Raw genomic sequence first — 18,995 nt, 5'->3', positions numbered from 1 at the left:
TTTTCCCTAAGGTAAGTTTTGCCCTCTTCTGAGTCTCCACCTTTTTATACGCTGCTGGAACAACTGAGACGATTCTCCTTGGCACAACAAAGATGAATTTTATTTTCTTGAGAACATAGTTTTTTCTTCTTCTTTTCTTAATGATTCATAAGGTTACAAACTGAGTTACAGCTGTATGCTAACTGTCAAACTTTAACTCCAAGATAACTTAAGCCTAACCCAAACCACCACTAACCTCACTTCACACCCTCCTCCTTCCCTCCTTTTGTCCCCACACCCTCCACTCTCCCCCCAAATGGCTATTCCCTCCTCTTTTGAACCGGGAAGCGTCCCGCCTCCAAAAGATGCACTGTCCGTTAAGTTGGAGATGGATGAACTCTTTCTAATCCATGAATCTTCCATACTAGGGCTAATCCGTTACAGTCCTCACAGCTCAAAGTTTCAAGGTATACACTTTTCAAAGCATTCACCATTAAAACAGGCATTTTGTATGCATCTTCTATATAAAATACCTTGTTTTGTGCATTGAAAATACATTCCGTAGTCTGCAGAAGTGCATCATCTGACTGGGGGTTGTGTTCTGATCCACAATAAGCATAGGATCAAGGCCGTCCTCTATGGAAAACAAGCCAAACATATTCCTACCCCATTCCAAAGTGCAAGGTCTGGTTGACCTGGGTCTGATCCAGCACTTTGACATTCTCACATGCCCTGGATCTACAGCTGGTATGTAGAACTGTCTCAGTCAGTGAAGGTCTGCGCCCATTGGGACTGATAGGGCAGAAAGCAAGGAGACCAACAGTAGGTGGAGTCAGAGTCTATTGCTGGAGAAGCCAGGGCCAATAATAGATGGAGATAACTACACTGCGACTAAGGAGGTAAAGGTTGACAGCCAGCTGGAAGTAAGGTGGGGGCTGGCTGATGGCAAGCTGAGCTTGGTGGAGCAGTACCCAATTTGCTGGGTGTAGCAATAAAACAGGAAATACTAAAGTGGCTGACCGCTCATACTGTCTGCTGACTCTTCCAATCTGGGCAAACCATTTCCAGTTTCTCTTTTGAGCAGTAAGTTCCCATGGTCCAGCAGCCGAGATTGGTTCAGACTTCCCAGTAAGGTGATTGTGAAAATACGTGCTTCTCTGCCTATTCTTGTGACTGTCTGTAGAAGACTCTTGTAGAGGCTGCCTTGGAGGGGGAAGATCAAATTCAAAGCTAGAGGTATCTAAGGAGAGTTTCTAAGGAGGTGGGGTCAAGGTGGATAGAGACCCCTCTCAACATGGAAGTTCTTCTCATTCCTGTGCTAGGTATGTCTTGCTACTTTCTCTACTCTGTTCTGTCCACTTACCATATCTGAATAGAGAAGCATTGGTGAGAATCAGCGATAACAGCAGCAATAAACACATCAGTGTGCCAGTGTGGTGTAGTGGTTAAGAGCGGTAGACTCGTAATCTGGGGAACCGGGTTCGCGTCTCCGCTCCTCCACATGCAGCTGCTGGGTGACCTGGGGCTAGTCACACTTCTCTGAAGTCTCTCAGCCCCACTCACCTCACAGAGTGTTTGTTGTAGGGGAGGAAGGGAAAGGAGAATGTTAGCCATTTTGAGACTCCTTCGGGAAGTGATAAAGCGGCATATCAAATCCAAACTCCTATTCCTCTTCTTCTTCAGCTGCCTCAGAGGAAAAGGGTTTGGGCAGTGGTGCCTTGTATAGTTGCATGCTTAAAACTCATCAGTGTGCCCAGGCGAGTGTGTGTGTGTGTGTGTGATCTAAATTGATGTATAATTGATCTGAGCTACTGATTTTTGATGCAATTTGTACTTATTTCAGGAATGAAATGTTATTATTGTTTTATGTTTTTCACCACTACGATGATTTATTTTCTTTAATGTTGGCTGTATATGATTTTTTCAAACAAATACATGATCTTAAGTCCAGACAGAAAAATCCCAGCCAGGAACATGAGACCAGCTTTCACATGTTCATTTCTTATTTATACTTAGTCGTATCCTCTCTTTGATTTCTGGAGGTTTTCTCCTGAGTTAAGCTGTGGCTTATATTGAGCAAGAGGGAAAGTCATTGTCTGTCAGCATTTATGCTTGCATTCGGTTACCAGAATTCAATTCTATCAATTCTATCAATTCTATCAATTTCATCACTTCCTTTCTTTTTCTGTCAACTGGTGTCATCTTTCTCTTTACTTATCATCTTTCACTCTCTGTCCTTCATCACCAGCTTTGTCTTTGTTTTTTCTCTCCTCTCACTTTCCACTTCTTCTGTTCTTTCTCTGTTGTCACTTACTGTCATCTCACTTTTCACAATCTTCCTGTTTCCTCTCCCTCTCCACTCATACTGTTTTCTACATTCTCTCTACCTTCTCAAACTTTTCTGTACTTCAGCCTTCTACTTCAATTCACCTGCTCATTATTGCCTTTTTATTTCCCTCTCGTTCCCCTTCTTCCTTTGCTCACTTTCTTCCATCTCGTGTCATCTTCACTGCTGCCTTTAAATCACCTCTCTGTCGTTTAGGTCCTCTCCTAATATCAGCTTTCCTGAAATAAAAATGAACAGGGTTTCTGAGAAGGTTCATCGCCCTCAGCACCTAATACAGTCGGCAGTTGTTAGTTGTTGCTCCTTGGTTGAAGTTTGAGGAAACTTCCCAGATTCTCCTACACTGAAGCAACATATTCTTGTAGATCTGTTACAAACAAACAAAAAAACTTTTTTTCTTTTTTCTTTTGCTAAATAACACCTTTTTATAATTCTTTTTAATAGCAACTAAATAAAACTAACCTTCAATCCAAATCAACATTGAAATATTAAAGATGCAAACTTACTTGAGAACAGGTCCGATTAAAATAAATGGGCCTTACTTCTGAGTAGACATGCATAGGATTTGCATGTTAATTTAATTACGGTTAACTATGGTTCTCTCTCCCTGGTCAGCTGCATTTCCTTTCCCTTTCCTGAAGGTTTTGTTTCCTTTTTGCTACCGTCTGTGGGTGCCTTTCTTTCCCTTTCTCACAGCTGCTGGTCTACCTGCCCTCTCCATGTATCAGAACTCAGATGTACAGAAAATGAATCTAATTTTTTTCTTAGCACCCTCAGAACGTAATATAGGCAGAAGTGGAGAGGGGAGGAGATATAAAAACCTCAACAGAACTGAACATAGGTAGAGTTCATACATATCTACACAAACAAACAAACAAACAAACACACTTCATCTTATCCAGTATTTTAGGCATGTTTGCCCATTAAGTTCAGCTAGAATCCTCACACCATTTTCCCCAGCCCAGTCCTTCTATTCCAAGCAAATAGAAGCCCTGGAATAGCAGTCCTTACATTGCAAGGCTTCCTCTCTAGAATTGGGGCTGCCTGGATTCATTCCTCCCTGAGTGTTTCACCAGCAGCAGCTCTTCAGCCATTCTGGTGCTTCTTTTCTATGCAGAGGAGTCCTGTGGCTTCTAGGCTTCACACCATAACCAGCTTTATGTGATTCAGCGAGGCTGCAATAGTCAGGTAGATAGCCTCTTCTCAAGCCAGGCAGTATGTTTCCACTACGTGGGAGCAAGGCTGGGCTGGTGCAAAATGAGGAGGAAACTCTCTCACATAACATACCTTCCAAATGCCCTGGAAAAAGCGGCACATCCCGTATTTTCTCACACGACCCCTGTGGCCATTTTGGGTGTCGTGATCTGTCACGCTCTCAGCTCAAAGAAGCACTTTTCCCGGGGCCATAGCTCCCCAAAATGCATGCTTTGGAGACACTGCACAATATCCTGAGAGGCGCATGTCATGTGAGTCTCCCAGGAACACGTCCTGGAAGATGCACATTCCAGTTTTGCATCGGAAGAAGTTGGAAGGTGAGACATAAGACAGGGGAATAAAAGATTGCAGCCTCCAGGTTGCACTGAAGGGTTTGCGTGGTGATGGCAGTTTTGTTGTGACCCGCCTGGCATGGCCGTGCAGCTCATCTGTGGGTACAGCCCCATTGGCTGAAGACCTAAGGTCTAAAGCAATATATTGTTGCATGCAGCCTTCTTGAAGCTATGCAGGTCAGGGGTCTGGTCAATGCTTGGATGGGAGCCTACCTTACATATGGTCCCTTGAGACAAATATAACATGTAAATAATCTTCAGGTGGTGAGGGTGGCTCTGTGGTCTAAACCACAGAGCCTAGGGCTTGCCGATCAGAAGGTCAGCGGTTCGAATCCCCGCAACGGGGTGAGCTCCCATTGCTCAGTTCCAGCTCCTGCCAACCTAGCAGTTTGAAAGCATGTCAAAGTGCAAGTAGATAAATAGGTACAACTCTGGAGGGAAGGTAAACAGCATTTCCGTGCACTGCTTTGGTTCGTACAGAGCCGGCGTACAGCTTCCGGGTCATGTGGCTAGAAGCGGCTTAGTCATGCTGGCCACATGACCCGGAAGCTGTATGCCGGCTCCCTCGGCCAGTAAAGCGAGATGAGCACTGCAACCCCAGAGTCGTCCTAATGGACCTAATGGACCTAATGGTCAGGGGTCCCTTTACCTTTAAATAATCTTCAGATCAAATCAGTTCAAACTTCCAGGCCTATTTAACCAGTTCCATCCCTCCTTTTTATTTCTCTCTTTCAGTTTTCCTGCATCTCGTTCCGCAGCCAGCATCACCTGCAGGTAACATTCCATCTTCTTCCCCCGTGAGTTGCTGATGTGGAGAAGACCAGAGTGTCTCTAGAGGAGAATGCTTGTCTGTTTTGTGCTATTGTTTAGCAATCTAACACTCCCCTCCAGCTGACTTGTGGTTCCCCCAAGTATGGTAGTAACTCCGCTCTTATACGTGGGTACTTTCCAGGAGCAAACTGTAGCAAACTTACATATCCCAGTGCCACCTTTCCCACCCCTTTTGCAACACCATTGTGTATTACAAAAGCGAAGTCACCCTCTAAGGGTGGATCCTTATGTAGGTAAAATGAAACACACACCCATGTTTAGGAGCAAAGTTACTGGCATGGTTGGGGAAAACTGCAAGGTTTGCAGAAGTGCAGTGGTGCCTCGACTTATGAATTTAATCCATTCTGAAGGCACTTTCGTAGGTCGAAAAATTCATAAGTCGAAAAACGCCATTGGAAACACAATTTCCCATAGGAATGCATTGAAAACGGAAAAATTCGTAAGTCGAAAAATCCCTATGTAAAACCACCGCGGTTTGCTTTCGGATGTCGAGACATTCATAAGTGCGCGGCCATTACCCCCATTCACAAGTCAAAAAATTCGGTTGTCGAGTCGTTCGTAAGTCGAGGTACCACTGTACAAAAAAAAAATCATTTATGAGGGGAGGGGATAGAAAGTCCTGAAACAGATCTGGACTGAATAACACAGGTTGCAGAAACACACAGAATAAATTTAAAAAGTATGTGGGGTGGGGTGGAGTAACCTGGAACAGGGCAAGGCTAAAACAGAGCACCCCACTCTGTGACAGTTCATTTCAGGTTCCACTTGTGTGCCTGCCACTGAGATCCCTCTGCTTTTCTTCCAGGATCTCTCCCTCCCCCCGAACTCTCGGTACAGCCAAAGTACCCTGAATACTTTGAAGGTGAGAAGGTGGTGCTCATATGCTCAGCTTTCCCAAATGGGACGGTGGAGGGATACAGGTTCTTCGATCAGGACGGGCAACAGGTTGTCAAAATGGCTGCCGACCCTTATCAAAAGGGCAGACTGGTTTTTAGGGCTGAAATGAGCAAGATGGGAAATTACAGCTGTGATTACTGGATGGGGAAAGCTGATACAGAGGTCACATCTACACGGAGCAACTCCATCTCCCTTCAAGTGAAAGGTAGGTTTCTACGGTAGTTCCTGGGATTTTGGTGGTCTGTTCCGATGCTGAGAAGCCTCAGTGATGGTCTGTCCGATTAATTTTCTTCTCCACTGCCACTTGCTACACCTGGAGTCCCCAATTTGATGTCCTCTGACACCCCTCTTGATGACTGGCAAGGGCCCATGCCCTCCCAATTTTATCGTTCTTTCTTTTTTAAGTGGGTTGTTTGGTTGGGAGTGTCCTCATTGCTAGCCGGTGGCCTGTTTCTTTTGCATGGCTTGGGGGGGGGGGAGGTAGACGTTGTCTAGACTTTGACCATTCCTCCCCTGTGAAATGCGATACTTTTTATGTTGCTCATGACTAAGAAACTGCCGTTTCCCAATGTGAGCCTGGACCCAGAAAGTTTGGGGACCCCAGTGTTAAAAATCTACAGCCTTGCTCAGGGCAGGGTAGGGGTGGATAACTATGCAAAATACAAATGACATGATTAGCAAATCACAGCTTTAAAATAAAGAACAAAATAAATGCCTTGGGTGGGAGGTGACACCCATCAGCTTAATCTTTCCCTTCCTAGAAACAGTCTCAGCACTATTAGCTTTCGGATGGGGAAACCTCTTGCTGTTATCTAACACGCTATAAGGAAGATCTTTTTTGTACTTTTGTAGCCCTGAAATTGTAGACTGAGCAAACATATTGCAAATGCACTCATTTGCTGCAAAAATAAAGCAAAACAACAACCACCACATTTTGGGAAAATTATAGCTTCAGGTGGCTATTTTCAGCAGAAAAACACAGTGCAGAAGTGTTGTGCCTGCAAGTTGCCCCCAGTCAATATGATGGAGGGGAGGAAGCTCTGCTGTATATATATGTTCTTCTCTAACTGGAACAATCTCTCCAAGAGCTCAATGGCCTCTGCACACTATGACTTAGTTGAATATTATCCCCTTTTATATTTTCATTTTTTTTTTACTGCAGAGAAGAAAAACTGAGTTCGCAGAAAGTTTCCCGGCTGCCCAAATAAAAAAATGTTTAGGCAATTACTTTCATTCTTAGTTATCAGTTTTGGTGAAAAGAAACCAAACTTGTTGGGGAAATGTGGAATGGAGCACCAAAGCCACTAAGGGGCAGCAAAGCGCAACCTGAATGCTGCTTTTGACTCTTCCCTGCTAAGCTTCAAATTCAGATTTCCGGGTTGTGGCCAACTATTTAATGAGCCCCAATGAGCTGTGTTAATTAGCTATTCTGAGTAGTACTAGCGTTGAATAAAACCCTCAGATCCCTTTCATTGTATGTACAAAGCTGGATAGGAACATTTTAGTGCAACTCTGAGACAGGAGTGTGAACATGCTGGGAATGTGGGCTTGGGAGAGCACATCTTTGTTTGGAATTCTATCCTGCCATGTGGTACCCAAAATCCTCCTGACACAGCATCACCGCTGACGGCTGTAAGTTGCCCACGGCTCACTTCCATAAAGCACCATGCTCAACACTCAAGCCTGATAGACCTTTTTCTTGGTACGCTTTTGGAGAGGCAAGCCATTGCCATAGCTGCCTTGCCAGTACGCTTGTTATGGTGGAACCCAGATGGAACCCAACACTGTCTACCACCTCAAGTGTGTGGTCACCAGTGCTGATGCATGGAGTGCTAGCGACATCCTGACCCAAGATATTGGTCTTTATCAGCATCTTTAGGCACACTTTGCCCTAATGTATGTATTTTTGTACACATCCCTTGGCTAGAGAGCTGCACTGAAAAATTCAGAGAAGTGTGTTTTAGTTTTTCTGTCATTTTAGAAAGTGCAAATCAGTTAGGTTCACCTTTAAATGGGAACTAAATCACATTTCTCCTCCACCCTTCAGTTATTTCATTGCAAGCCTAAAATCTGATGTCTAAAAATGCTTCCCTGCCCTCACCCTATCTCTCTCTCTCTTCCCACCCTCTCTCTCCACCCAACCAACCATTGCAAGCATACTTGAGGGTGGAGGAGTTTAGCTAGCCGCCGCTGTCTCTGTTACACGAAGCAATCTCAACCCTGGGTGTTTATCTTTCTTTCCCAGAAGCCCCGGAAGCCCCCTCCCTCTCTTCAAGCCCCAGCCTCCTTGAGTACAACCTGGGAGATAATGTCAGCCTTGTGTGCTCAGCTCCGCCTGAAAGAAAGGAAGTAAAGGAGTTCCAGTTTTATAGCGACAAAGAGGAAATATCAGTTGTGCCTCCATATGGCAACATCTACATTCACAACATGAGCATCATGGAACCCAAAGATGTGGGGAGCTTCAGGTGTGGCTACGTAGTGCATCTTTTTGGAAGAAAGGTTATTTCAAAGAAGAGTAATTCTGTCACCATTGTTCACACAGGTAATCTCCAGATTTATTTATTTATTCATCTATCTATCATCTATCTAATTTATCTATTTACCTGCCTTTAGCCAATAAAGGCTCTCAGGGCTGCTTAGGGGGGGAAAGATCAATATTAAGATGGGCCCTGCCCCCAGACTTACAATCCAAAAACAAAAAAGACACAACATGCAAAGAAAACGGGAGTCGGGGGGAGAAGGAAAATGCAAGCTGAAGTAAAGGTTCTTAAAGTTGCAGGTCTTATTGCGCAGTTAACAAAAGGAATTCTTCACTGGTGGCTCCTTGTTGTCTTCTCGTTGATAAAGAACACACTTTGTTTTGAAGCACTCTTCCTCCACAGATCACATGTGAGAGCAGAGCCAATGCCCAGCCAGGAGGGCAGCTTCTACCACACAGTTATTTCTCAGACATGCTGCTTGAGTTGCATCTGACAAACCCCACTGGAAATGGTTCCCTTCCATCACAGATGCACAAACCTTTGACTGGATTTTTCCAGCTGGCCATGGGAAAGCAGGGAATGGGGCAATGCTATCTCCCTTCCAAACCTATCTTCCATAGATTTGGTTGCGAGATCAGGAATTGACAAGAAAGGTAAATGGTGAGATTCTGTAGAAATAACACTCAGAGAGTCTGCCAAAATGACTAAGAAGCATTGGGTGGTCCAAACCAATATCCACAAAGTCTTATCTGATTCAAAATTAAGAGGACTCAACTTCGGTGAAATGTGACATCTTTCCATTACACTCTGTAACTAAATAAAAAAATTCCTTCAGTAGCACCTTAAAGACCAACTAAGTTTATATTTTGGTATGAGTTTTCGTGTGCATGCACACTTCTTCAGAACTTGAACATGAAGAAGTGTGCATGCACACGAAAGCTCATACCAAAATATAAACTTAGTTGGTCTTTAAGGTGCTACTGAAGGAATTTTTTTATTTTGCTTCGACTCAGACCAACACGGCTACCTACCTGTAACTAGAACTCTGTAACTAGAAACTCTTTTTCTTAGTCAACTGGAACTTAATCAACTTTCCCAGCTGGAAACGGATGGTGGCCATTGGTGGCTCCTTCTTCACCATCAACAGCCTCATCTTCCTCATCTCCCACTGGTGTTTTTAAACCACAGGTAAGTGAATCCCTGTGGATTTAAGGATTTCCTTTAGAATGACTAAAAAATTCCTTTCGGACATGTACTTTGGAGCAGGTGTGGCCCAATACAATTTTTTGTGGCTGAAGTAAGGGTTTAAGACAGGCATCCCCAAACTGCAGCCCTCCAGATGTTTTGGCCTACAACTCCCATGATCCCTAGCTAACAGGACCAGTGGTCAGGGAAGATGGGAATTGTAGTCCAAAACATCTGGAGGGCTGAAGTTTGGGGATGCCTGGTTTAAGATGATTCAGTTTCACTGAAATCCACTGTGATGTTAGATGTGTGATGATGGCCTTGAGACCTTCTGAGACTTGAGCAGAGATGAGGAACTGCTGCTGGACTATGGCTCCAACCATCCCAGACTATTGGCTTTGCTGGCTGTTGAAGTCCAGCAACATCTGGATGGCAACAGGTTATCCATCCCTGACTGAACCCAGAGCTGTCTTCCTTGATTGGCCATGACATTCCAGGATCACTTTCTCACCACCTCTGGAGGCTGCGGGGCGTGGGGGCATTGCATCTGAGGCTTTCTGTGTGGCAATGGATTCAGGATCATGACTTATAGGGATAGTTATATCTAAACTAGCCTGGGCCCCACCACCTCTCTATTATTTATTTGTCCGAACTGGTCCCATTCCCAAAGCATTCCACCTCAAGTGTCACAAAACTGAGAGTTGGGGAGGGAAATGGTTGGTCTGGGTTGCATCTTTGACTTGAAGTTATGATCCAGGGAAGCCTCTCGTCTCTTGCTATTTTTAAAATCATTTTTAGGTCTCCTCCTCAGGTGACTGCAATAGTCCTCTTTGCCCAACTGACAGAAGTCTGACCTCAGCTGTTCATCAACCCGATTGTGGATTCATTCACCAAATGAGCCAGCTTCCCCCATAGATCACATAACCAGGAGGAAAAATCTGAATCCATCTTCCACAAAAGAGCACAAACAGAGGGCTGTGGGGTGGAAACCAAGTTCTGGGGCATATCATTTGCAGCGGAAATCATTTTGATTGCTCTGTCTTTACAGACTTTATCCCATACTGCAGCAATTGTTTCAGGGGAGGAGGTAAATTGATGGCTCCGCAAAATCATTTTGTTGTGTAAACCTTTCACAGGAATGAGGAGATTCTGGCTCTGCAATGTTGCTGAATTTCAATTTCCATCAGCTTCAGCCAGTTTCCTGATCCCTGCTCTAACATGCTGACCCCCCCTTTTTTTAATGGGAAAAAACCCAATTCATCAAAAGCAGATTCCTAATCAGTTGAAAAAAATCTTTGGAGGAAAGAAACAACAGCAACAAGAACAAGAACAACTCAGGTCCTTCCGCCCTTTGGGACATTTGCTTTGAGACTTGTGCTTTTCCTTTCAACATTCTCCTCTCAGTATTAGTGGCTGTCTGGCACACCTAGATTAGCCCTAGCATTTGTAGATAGATAGATAGATAGATAGATAGATAGATAGATAGATAGATAGATAGATAGATAGATAGATGATAGATAGATGATAGATAGATGATAGATAGATAGATAGATAGATAGATAGATAGATAGATAGATAGATAGATAGATGATAGATAGATAGATAGATGATAGATAGATAGATAGATAGATAGATAGATAGATAGATAGATAGATAGATAGATAGATAAACTTTATTTCGGCCAAAGGCCCATAATGTACTGCAACCAAGAATAAAACAGTATAAAACCGACATACATAAAAACAATCAGACAAATTAAAAACATAAAAGTATCAGAACAATCAGGCAAAATTAGTCCCTCATACAAGGAACTTATGTACAACATTTTTAAAACGTTTCAAGTAGTTTTGTGGGGCTTTTAGCTATGGTTAAAACGTTAGTGCATTGCAGGCCTTCATTTTTCATTACTCAGCTCAGAAGGTTACTTGAATGATGTATCTTGGTGTCAGTAGTCGTTAAGTAAGTTATGCTGTTTTTTGTAAGAGAGAACTGAAATCAAATATCTTGCTACAAGTAATGTTTTGGTCGTATCATCATCTTGCAGCAGGTATGTTAATTGGGTCTCCAGCGGTTTGTCCGTGATTTCCAGAATTAGAGGGTACAAGATTTTAGTCCAAGCGGGCGTATGCAGGGGGCAACAGAACAGTATGTGGTAGAGGGATTCTATTGTTCTGTTGTCACACGTGCATAAAACTGAGATTTGGCCTTTGGGAAACCTGTGCCCCAGGACATTGGATGGGAAAACATTAAATCTTGCTTTGGTGAAGGCGAATCTGTGGGCTGCGACAGAAAGAAAAGACAGGTACGGTGGAATCTGATGCGTGGGCTGTATGCCTTGATTCAGCGGGGAACATGTTCCACCTCCCGTTATAATATTTTGATGGAAATCATAGTTATCTAGTTTTTGAATTATAGTTCTTTTGGCTGAGGGAAGATCTAATTTCAATAGGTCCGATGGGAACAATCCGTAGGACATAATTTTGGAGTGGATTTTTTTTGCCCAGGGACTAACAAAGTACCAGCATTTGTAAATATATTTCACTCCCTCAAAAAACGTGGTTGTTGTTTTTTACATTATTATTATAATCATTTTGCTAAAAAACAAAAAAACAAAGAAAGAAAAATCAGTACCACAATAGTTACAATGAAACTAGATGGGAAATTAGCATGCTCTCTATCAATCAAACACATCGCTTTCTGGATTCTTTCTAAGTATTATTATTATTATTATTATTATTATTATTATTATTATTATTATATGTCCATGGAGTTTTCTTGGCAGTGATACTGGAGTGGCTTGCCAGTTCCTTCTCCAGGTGGATCACGTTTAGTCAAAACTCTCCACTATGACCTGTCCATCTTGGGTGGCCCTGCATGGCATAGCTCATAGCTTCTCTGAGTTAATCAAGCCCCTTCGCCACGACAAGGCATTGTCATGTCAGCCCTGAGTGCTCACTGGAAGGACAGATCCTGAAGCTGAGGCTCCAATAGTATTGACCACCTCATGAGAAGAGAAGACTCCCTGGAAAAGACCCTGATGCTGGAAAAGATTGAGAGCACTAGGAGAAGGGGACAACAAAGGATGAGATGGTTGGACAGTGTTCTCGAAGCTACGAACATGAGTTTGACCAAACTGCGGGAGTCAGTGCAAGACAGGAGTGCCTGGCGTGCTATAGTCCATGGGGTCACGAAGAGTCGGACACGACAATTATTAAAATTTGTATACCACCCTTTATCAAAGATCCCAGGGTAGTTTACAATGCATACGAATAAATACAGATAGTATTCTGCAATCAGAGACATATTCCTGGCTGCTATTTGGTGATCCACTCTTCAGTCCCCTTTTTCATTGTATATGAAAAAGTTTTAAAAGTAATGCCTGCCCTGTCTTCATCACACTCAGTGTTGCTAGCATTCTGCAGCAGTTCACTTTCCACCAAATACTATGTTACCCGTCTCACTATTGTCTACTATGCACACACACACACACACACACTCAAGAAAAATCTGGAAATCTGGAAAAATGTGTCATGTGACTGGGGGTTGTGTTCTGGACTGGAACAAGTGAGTTTGGAAGCGTCGGACTGAGTTAGTCCTCTGTCAAAAAATGGATCTCCCCCTGGATTGTTTGGAACTGAGGCGGCAGGCAGGTGGTGCCTGGCTAACAGCAAGGTAAGTTTGGTGGGGCAGTGACCCATTTGCCCCAATGCACCAGCCTCGCACTGGCTCCAATTCTCTCCTGCAACAAAACCTCTTCTCTTTGCATCTCTGCTGGCTGGAGCAGATCATGTGTTGCGCATACAAACAAAACAGGAATTATGAAAGCAGTTAGTAGGTCAAGTGCTGACTCCTCTCCTCTGGCCAGACCTATTTCCATTTTCTATTTTAAACAGCAAAGTCCCTTGGTCCAATGGCTCTTTCCCCAATAATGATTGCATTTCCCCTCTGGGTAATTATGCAAATATGGGCTTCACTGATGTCCCTCTGCCCTCCTGTAAAAGACTCTTTTAGGGTCTGCCTTGGAGAGGAAGGGTGATATAAAAACTGGCGATGCCAAGTTTCCAAGGAGGTGCAGTCCAGGTGGAGAAGAGATCCTTCTTCTGGTTCCCATGCTAGGTATGTTGCTATTTTCTTTCTTCCCCAACCTCTTCTTCTACCACTCCTTTCTCCTGGGTTTTAATTCCAGCTTTGATCCATAATAAAAGAATCATCTTGATAAATTTTTAAACTGGCTTCAGGGCTAGCAATTGCTGAGAACACGCGCTGATAAATAGGAGCCAACTCCTAGGGGGTGAGGGGTCTTTGGACCCCCCAACAAAATATTTAAGGGGGCCACTCCCCAAGTTGATGGACATTGACATTCAAGTGGTGTGCATGCACCATATCATGGCCCTGCAGGCCGGATATTTAAGTTTTCCCTGGGCGTGGCGTCGAGTGCCACTACTGGCCAGTTGGCACTGCGCCCAGCAGAACGCTCCCTAAATTCCTGCCCCCTAAATTGGCCATTACGGCAGCAGGAGGAAGATCCAGCCTGCTAGAGGCCAGTTCACAAGTGAGATACAGTGCCCGCCTGTCCAAAGAGGAGGAGGGCAAACAGACTTCTCAGTTACATTCTCACTAGGGATAGCTGAGAATTTTAATTCAATTCATGTTAATAGGTGAACTGACCTAATTCACATGTTCCAAAAAAAGACACGAAACAGAAACGCAACCGTCCTTCAAAATTCACATTTTCCAAATTTTGTAGCACAGTTCTCCAGCCAAGCTACATGTGCAAAAGTACATGCGTGCAGTATGCTGTGCAGTGTGGTGTAGTGGTTAAGAGCGGTAGACTCGTAATCTGGAGAACCGGGTTTGAGTCTCCGCTCCTCCACATGCAGCTGCTGGGTGACCTTGGGCTAGTCACACTTCTTTGAAGTCTCTCAGCCCCACTCACCTCACAGAGTGTTTGTTGTAGGAGAGGAAGGGAAAGGAGAATGTTAGCTGCTTTGAGACTCCTTCGGGTAGTGATAAAGTGGGATATCGAATCCAAACACTTATTATTATTATTATTATTATTATTATTATTATTATTATTATTATGAATTCATAAAAATGTACATGGATGGAGGGAGGAATCATGCAAAATGCATCATATTATTGAAAACCGTTTCCCACAAATAGGCATATTAAGCTAATTGGATACAGAAAACACTGCAAATTAAGAGAAACTAAAATACTGCTGAAATTTCATGAGGACTTGGGGGGGAAGCTAGAAACAGATGTGGAAATGTGGGAAGCAGAACTTAACAGCTGAGTAATGAGAAGCAGCTCATCCCTCATCCTGGACTATGTCATGGTGTATATGCAAATATACAAGTCTGTTATTTCTACCCTCGTCGTCTTTTCTGTCAGAATAATAAACACACACACACACAGAGAGAGAGAGAGAGAGAGAGAGAGAGAGAGAGAGAGAGAGAGAGAGAGAGAGAGAGAGCGCTATGGAGCCTCTTACACTTGACATTCTCCAGAGGGCTCAGCATACCTGGCCGTCCTCTGCCTTGCTATCACGGCCTGTGTTCACCCACTATCTCTGTACAAGCAAGCAACAGCAGTGAGGGGTTGACAACAGCGCCTCCCAGCTGCCTCGTGCTTCTCCTCTTGGTGGTTGTGTGGATGAGGCTCAGAGGCAACTGGAATGGGCAGCAGTGATTTTGGGCAGACTGAGGGAGGAAGAGAGCCCACTGAGAGACACCCTCTTCCCATAAAGGAGGAGAAAGAGAGTTCATAAGGGGGCACTGTGGGAGATTTGCTCATCCCTCCTAAAAAACATCAAGAGCCTGGCTAGAGGTCTCTTCTTTTTTAGGAACATCAGGGCAAAAGTGTGTAAGGATTGCCTTGGTGGATAAGGCTTGGGTGTGTGCTTTTAACACTTTTTTAATTCGCAACACCGTAGCCCATATGGTGCGGCCAAAGCCTGCAAAGTTGAACTTCTCAATCGGACCATTCCTGTATTATGTCCAGTCACTTTGATACTTGGGAGAGGCCCTCTTAGTAGTGCCTTATGCTCACGAGGGTCATCTTACATGCGCTGAGAAAAGGGCATCTGAGTGTGGTGATACCTGCCCTTTCGAAGTGCCTTTCCAGAGAACATCAGGCAGACACCTCCAGCGTCATCAAAACTTGTCCAGCTTTCCTGGGGGGCTGAGCGTGATCCAGCATACTTGACATTTAATTTATCAGACCTACTGATTTGTGATGCGTTTTTTACTTATTTCATGAATGTGATTTTTGTTCATTTTATGCTCTTCACCATAATGATATTTCCCCCCCGTAATGTTGACAACATACGGTAGTTTTGTTTTGTGGGGGCTAAATAATGCATAGGGATATGATGCCGCAGCGTTCCTGAAGTTATGCAGGTCTCAGAGTCTGGTCAGTGCTTGGATGGGAGCCTACCAATGAACCTTACATGTGCTCCCTTGAGATAAATATACAGTCATACCTCATGTTACATCCGCTTCAGGATGTGTATTTTCAGGTTACAGACGCGCCGAACCCGGAAGTCCCGGAACGGGTTATTTCCCGGTTCAGCACGCGCACATGCACAGAAGTGCTAAATCACGCTTTGCGCATGCGCAGAAGCATCAAATTGCGTCACACGCATGCGCAGACGCAGTGCTTCAGGGTGTGGCCTTTTCATGTTGAGAACGGGTCTCCGGAACGGATCCCGTTCGCAACCAGAGGTACCACTGTAACATATAAATAATCTTCAAATCAAATCAGTTCAAACTTCCAGGCCTATTTAAGATGCTTCATGCCTCCTTTTTATTTCTCTCTCTCAGTTTTCCTGCATGTTGGTCCACAGCCAGCATCATCTGCAGGTAACATTCCAACATATCCACGATGAGTTATTGATGTGGAGAAGACAAGAGTGTCTCTAGAGAAGAACTCTTTTCTTTTGTTCAACTCTTAGAGCCAACTTCCCCAACCTGGTGCCCTCCAGCTGTTTTGGACTACAACTCTCATTATCCCCTGCCCATACAGCAGGCATGGGCAAACTTGGCCCTCCAGATGTTTTGGGACTACAACTCCCATCATCCCTAGCTAACAGGACCAGTGGTCAGAAATGATGGGAATTGTAGTCTCAAAACATCTGGAGGGACAATTTTACCTATGGCTGTTATACAGCATAAAAGTAGTGAATTGCAGAAATCACACTGTGAGGAAAATCAAATTCCACGTGTCAAATTAGACCCATAAGGCCGATACTGATAAAGACCTGGCCTGTGAAGCCAGAAAGTTTTTGCCTGACCCCTAGAGTAGGACTTGTGATATACAGGTTCAAATCCCTTATCCAGCCATTCCCTATTTTTCAGGGATGTCCCTGATTCAGAGAAGCCATCCTGATTTCTGATTTGATCCAGGAAAGTCCCAATTTTCCTTAGGATGTCCATATTTTCATTGGAGAAATGTTGTAGGATATGCACTAACTCTAAGCCTGACCTACTTTGCAAGGTTGTTGTGAGGTGAGGAAAAGAACAGTGTATGGTCAATTCATTTACCACAGTTTTCACTCTTGTATCCTGGATGAGTACATTCAGCGAGTGCTTATAGGGGACATTCCAAAATATGACTGTCCGCACCTGTAGTCTGAAGTGGTACAGTCCCAAATCCCACCACCTCAGTCTTCCTCCTCATTTTTGTGCAATATTGCTCCAGCTTTCCATGAAGAGACTGTAGAAAGCTTCTAATTCCCAGGACGGTTTATAACAGAATTCTACAGTGGTACCTCTACTTACTAATTTAATGCGTTCCGAACGCACATTCGTAAGTCAAAAAAAATTCTAAGTCGAATCCCATAGGAATGCATTGGGAGAAAAAATTCGTAAGTCGAAGCAACCCTATCTAAAAATTTGTAAGTCAAAAAATTCCTATCTAAACTGCATCCAAGATGGCGGACGGAGCTCCATTCGTAAGTAGAAACATTCGTAAGTAGAGTTATTCGTAAGTAGAGGTACCACTGTATATGCTGACAGTGACATCACTCTCCATGTGTGGGTCCTTATATAGCTAAAATGACACCATCAGGGCAGAAATGGGAAGTTATCATAGCTGCCAAGTATCCCGTATTCCCCGGGAAACCCCCGTTTTTCCAGCCGTTCCCAGCAGGAAAAACAGATTTTTTTGTTTTCCCCCGGTTTACTTACCGGCCAGGGGAGGCTCCTTCTGCACATGAAAAACAAGCGTAAGCAAATGCTCCTAAAGTTGCAGCTCTTATAATGCAGTTTGCCCAATCTACAAGGATTTAAGAGCAGCCTTGTTCAAAAATGTAAATATCCCATGTGAGAGGTGTCTGATTAGCTGTTTATTAGGGGACAGGTCCCCCTACACCTCTGAAAAAGTGGCTTTTTTTGCATTTAGGGTGGCAGTTTTAAGGAGAAATGTTTGTGGGACAGGTAAGCTAAATTCTTCAGGGGAGCAAAATCTTATCTGACAGAATGCCTGCCTTTAATAATTATTTTAACTGTGCAGTGTATTTTATTCTTCGTAATGCATTTTTTTTATAATGGCTTTAGCTACACAGATAAATAATAATATTCATATCCATATAATGATGCATTTACCCTCCTCCCTTACTAATGTCAGTGGTGGTTTTGGCCTCCTGAAAAACAACCTACCCTCCCCAGACTCAGGAGCAAAGCAGGTGACCATGTTCCATCCAGGACGACGGAGTAGCTCCTCCCAAACCGTAATTCCTCATAAACGCTTCCCTTCTGCTGCTTGAATTTCTCAGGCAGTCTTTGGGGAAAGCATGTGTCTGACGGAATGCTATCTCTCACGCTCACGTAACTCTCAGGTTTTGAGATCAGGATTAGATAGGAACAATGAATCACACGGAGCACTTTGATAACAATCTCACTGATAGGAGTCTGCCAAAATGACTAATAGGCATTATGAGGGCGAAACCGGAATTACGAAGCCTTATCTGATTCTGGGAAAAATGGCACCCGACCTACTCAGCAAAATGTGGCAACTTTTCATTGTGCTCTGTAGCCAACAGCTCGTTTCCCCTTGTCTACTTAGGTGCCAGATGGGAACGGATGTTGGCTGTTGGCGGGTCCTTCTTCACCATCAACAGCTTCATCTTCCTCATCTCCCACTGGTGCTTTTAAACCGCAGGTAAGTAATACACTTCCTGCAGAAAATCCCCATGGATTAAAGGATTTAGGAAGAGTACTTTGGGTCAGGTGTGGCCCAAAACATTTTTTATGGTTGGGGTGGGCGAGGGAGAGAATGGCGTCACTGCCACCCCAGTCCAAACACACACACACACACCACACATACGTGGCAAGAGTTATTCAGATCTTCATAACATCCAGATTATATCACTGTAGCACATGCTACTGAGTCTGGAAACTGCACTCTGACTTCCAGGTGTCTGGAAAAGTTGCTTCAGAACGTAGGAGCCAGATTGTTACCTGATAGGAAGGATACAGCATGGCGTTGTCTCGTCTCCGGGGGCCGCCTCTTCATTTCCAGAGCCATTTCAGATTGGCGATCTTGATGCAGAGAGCCATGAAACAGGTGCGAGGAACCTGGAATCCTTCCCGATCTAGTTGAACTCCATCTGTCACCCCCCCCCCAAGCCAGCATTGCCAGTTGTTAGGGCTGATGAATCCCAGTAATACAGTCAAACCTTGGTTGTCAAACGTAATCCATTCCGGATGCCCGTTCGGCTTCTGAAATGTT

The 18,995-nt window shown here is 44.0% G+C and overlaps 1 protein-coding gene across 2 annotated transcripts; it reads left to right on the top strand.

Moving 5' to 3' along the window:
• Nucleotides 1–1,076: 1,076 nt before the first annotated feature.
• On the top strand, nucleotides 1,077–12,231 carry LOC118078724 (uncharacterized). 2 transcript variants are annotated; one of them, XR_009558489.1, is made up of 7 exons: nucleotides 1,077–1,301; nucleotides 4,606–4,644; nucleotides 5,507–5,803; nucleotides 7,844–8,140; nucleotides 9,150–9,266; nucleotides 10,062–10,709; nucleotides 10,754–12,231. XR_009558489.1 is itself a non-coding variant. In XM_035102717.2 (6 exons), exons 1-5 carry the CDS (start codon nucleotides 1,274–1,276, stop codon nucleotides 9,257–9,259), a joined length of 771 nt encoding a protein of 256 aa, XP_034958608.2. In that variant the 5' UTR covers nucleotides 1,077–1,273; the 3' UTR covers nucleotides 9,260–9,266; nucleotides 10,062–10,723. The 2 variants fall into 2 exon arrangements, 1 of the variants encoding a protein (XP_034958608.2); XM_035102717.2 differs by lacking the exon at nucleotides 10,754–12,231 and having other exon boundaries at nucleotides 10,062–10,723.
• Nucleotides 12,232–18,995: the final 6,764 nt, after the last annotated feature.

The sequence above is a fragment of the Zootoca vivipara genome, chromosome 13, assembly GCF_963506605.1.
Source record: "Zootoca vivipara chromosome 13, rZooViv1.1, whole genome shotgun sequence".
In the NCBI taxonomy this organism is placed as follows: domain Eukaryota; kingdom Metazoa; phylum Chordata; class Lepidosauria; order Squamata; family Lacertidae; genus Zootoca; species Zootoca vivipara.
This window is presented reverse-complemented; position numbering and strand designations above follow the sequence as displayed.

Coding starts and splice junctions, on each gene's coding strand:
- LOC118078724 (XM_035102717.2), top strand. CDS start 1,274: ATGGAAGTTCTTCTCATTCCTGTGCTAG. Junction 4,645..5,506: donor GCAGCCAGCATCACCTGCAG/GTAACATTCCAT, acceptor CTTTTCTTCCAG/GATCTCTCCCTCCCCCCGAA. Junction 5,804..7,843: donor CATCTCCCTTCAAGTGAAAG/GTAGGTTTCTAC, acceptor TTTCTTTCCCAG/AAGCCCCGGAAGCCCCCTCC.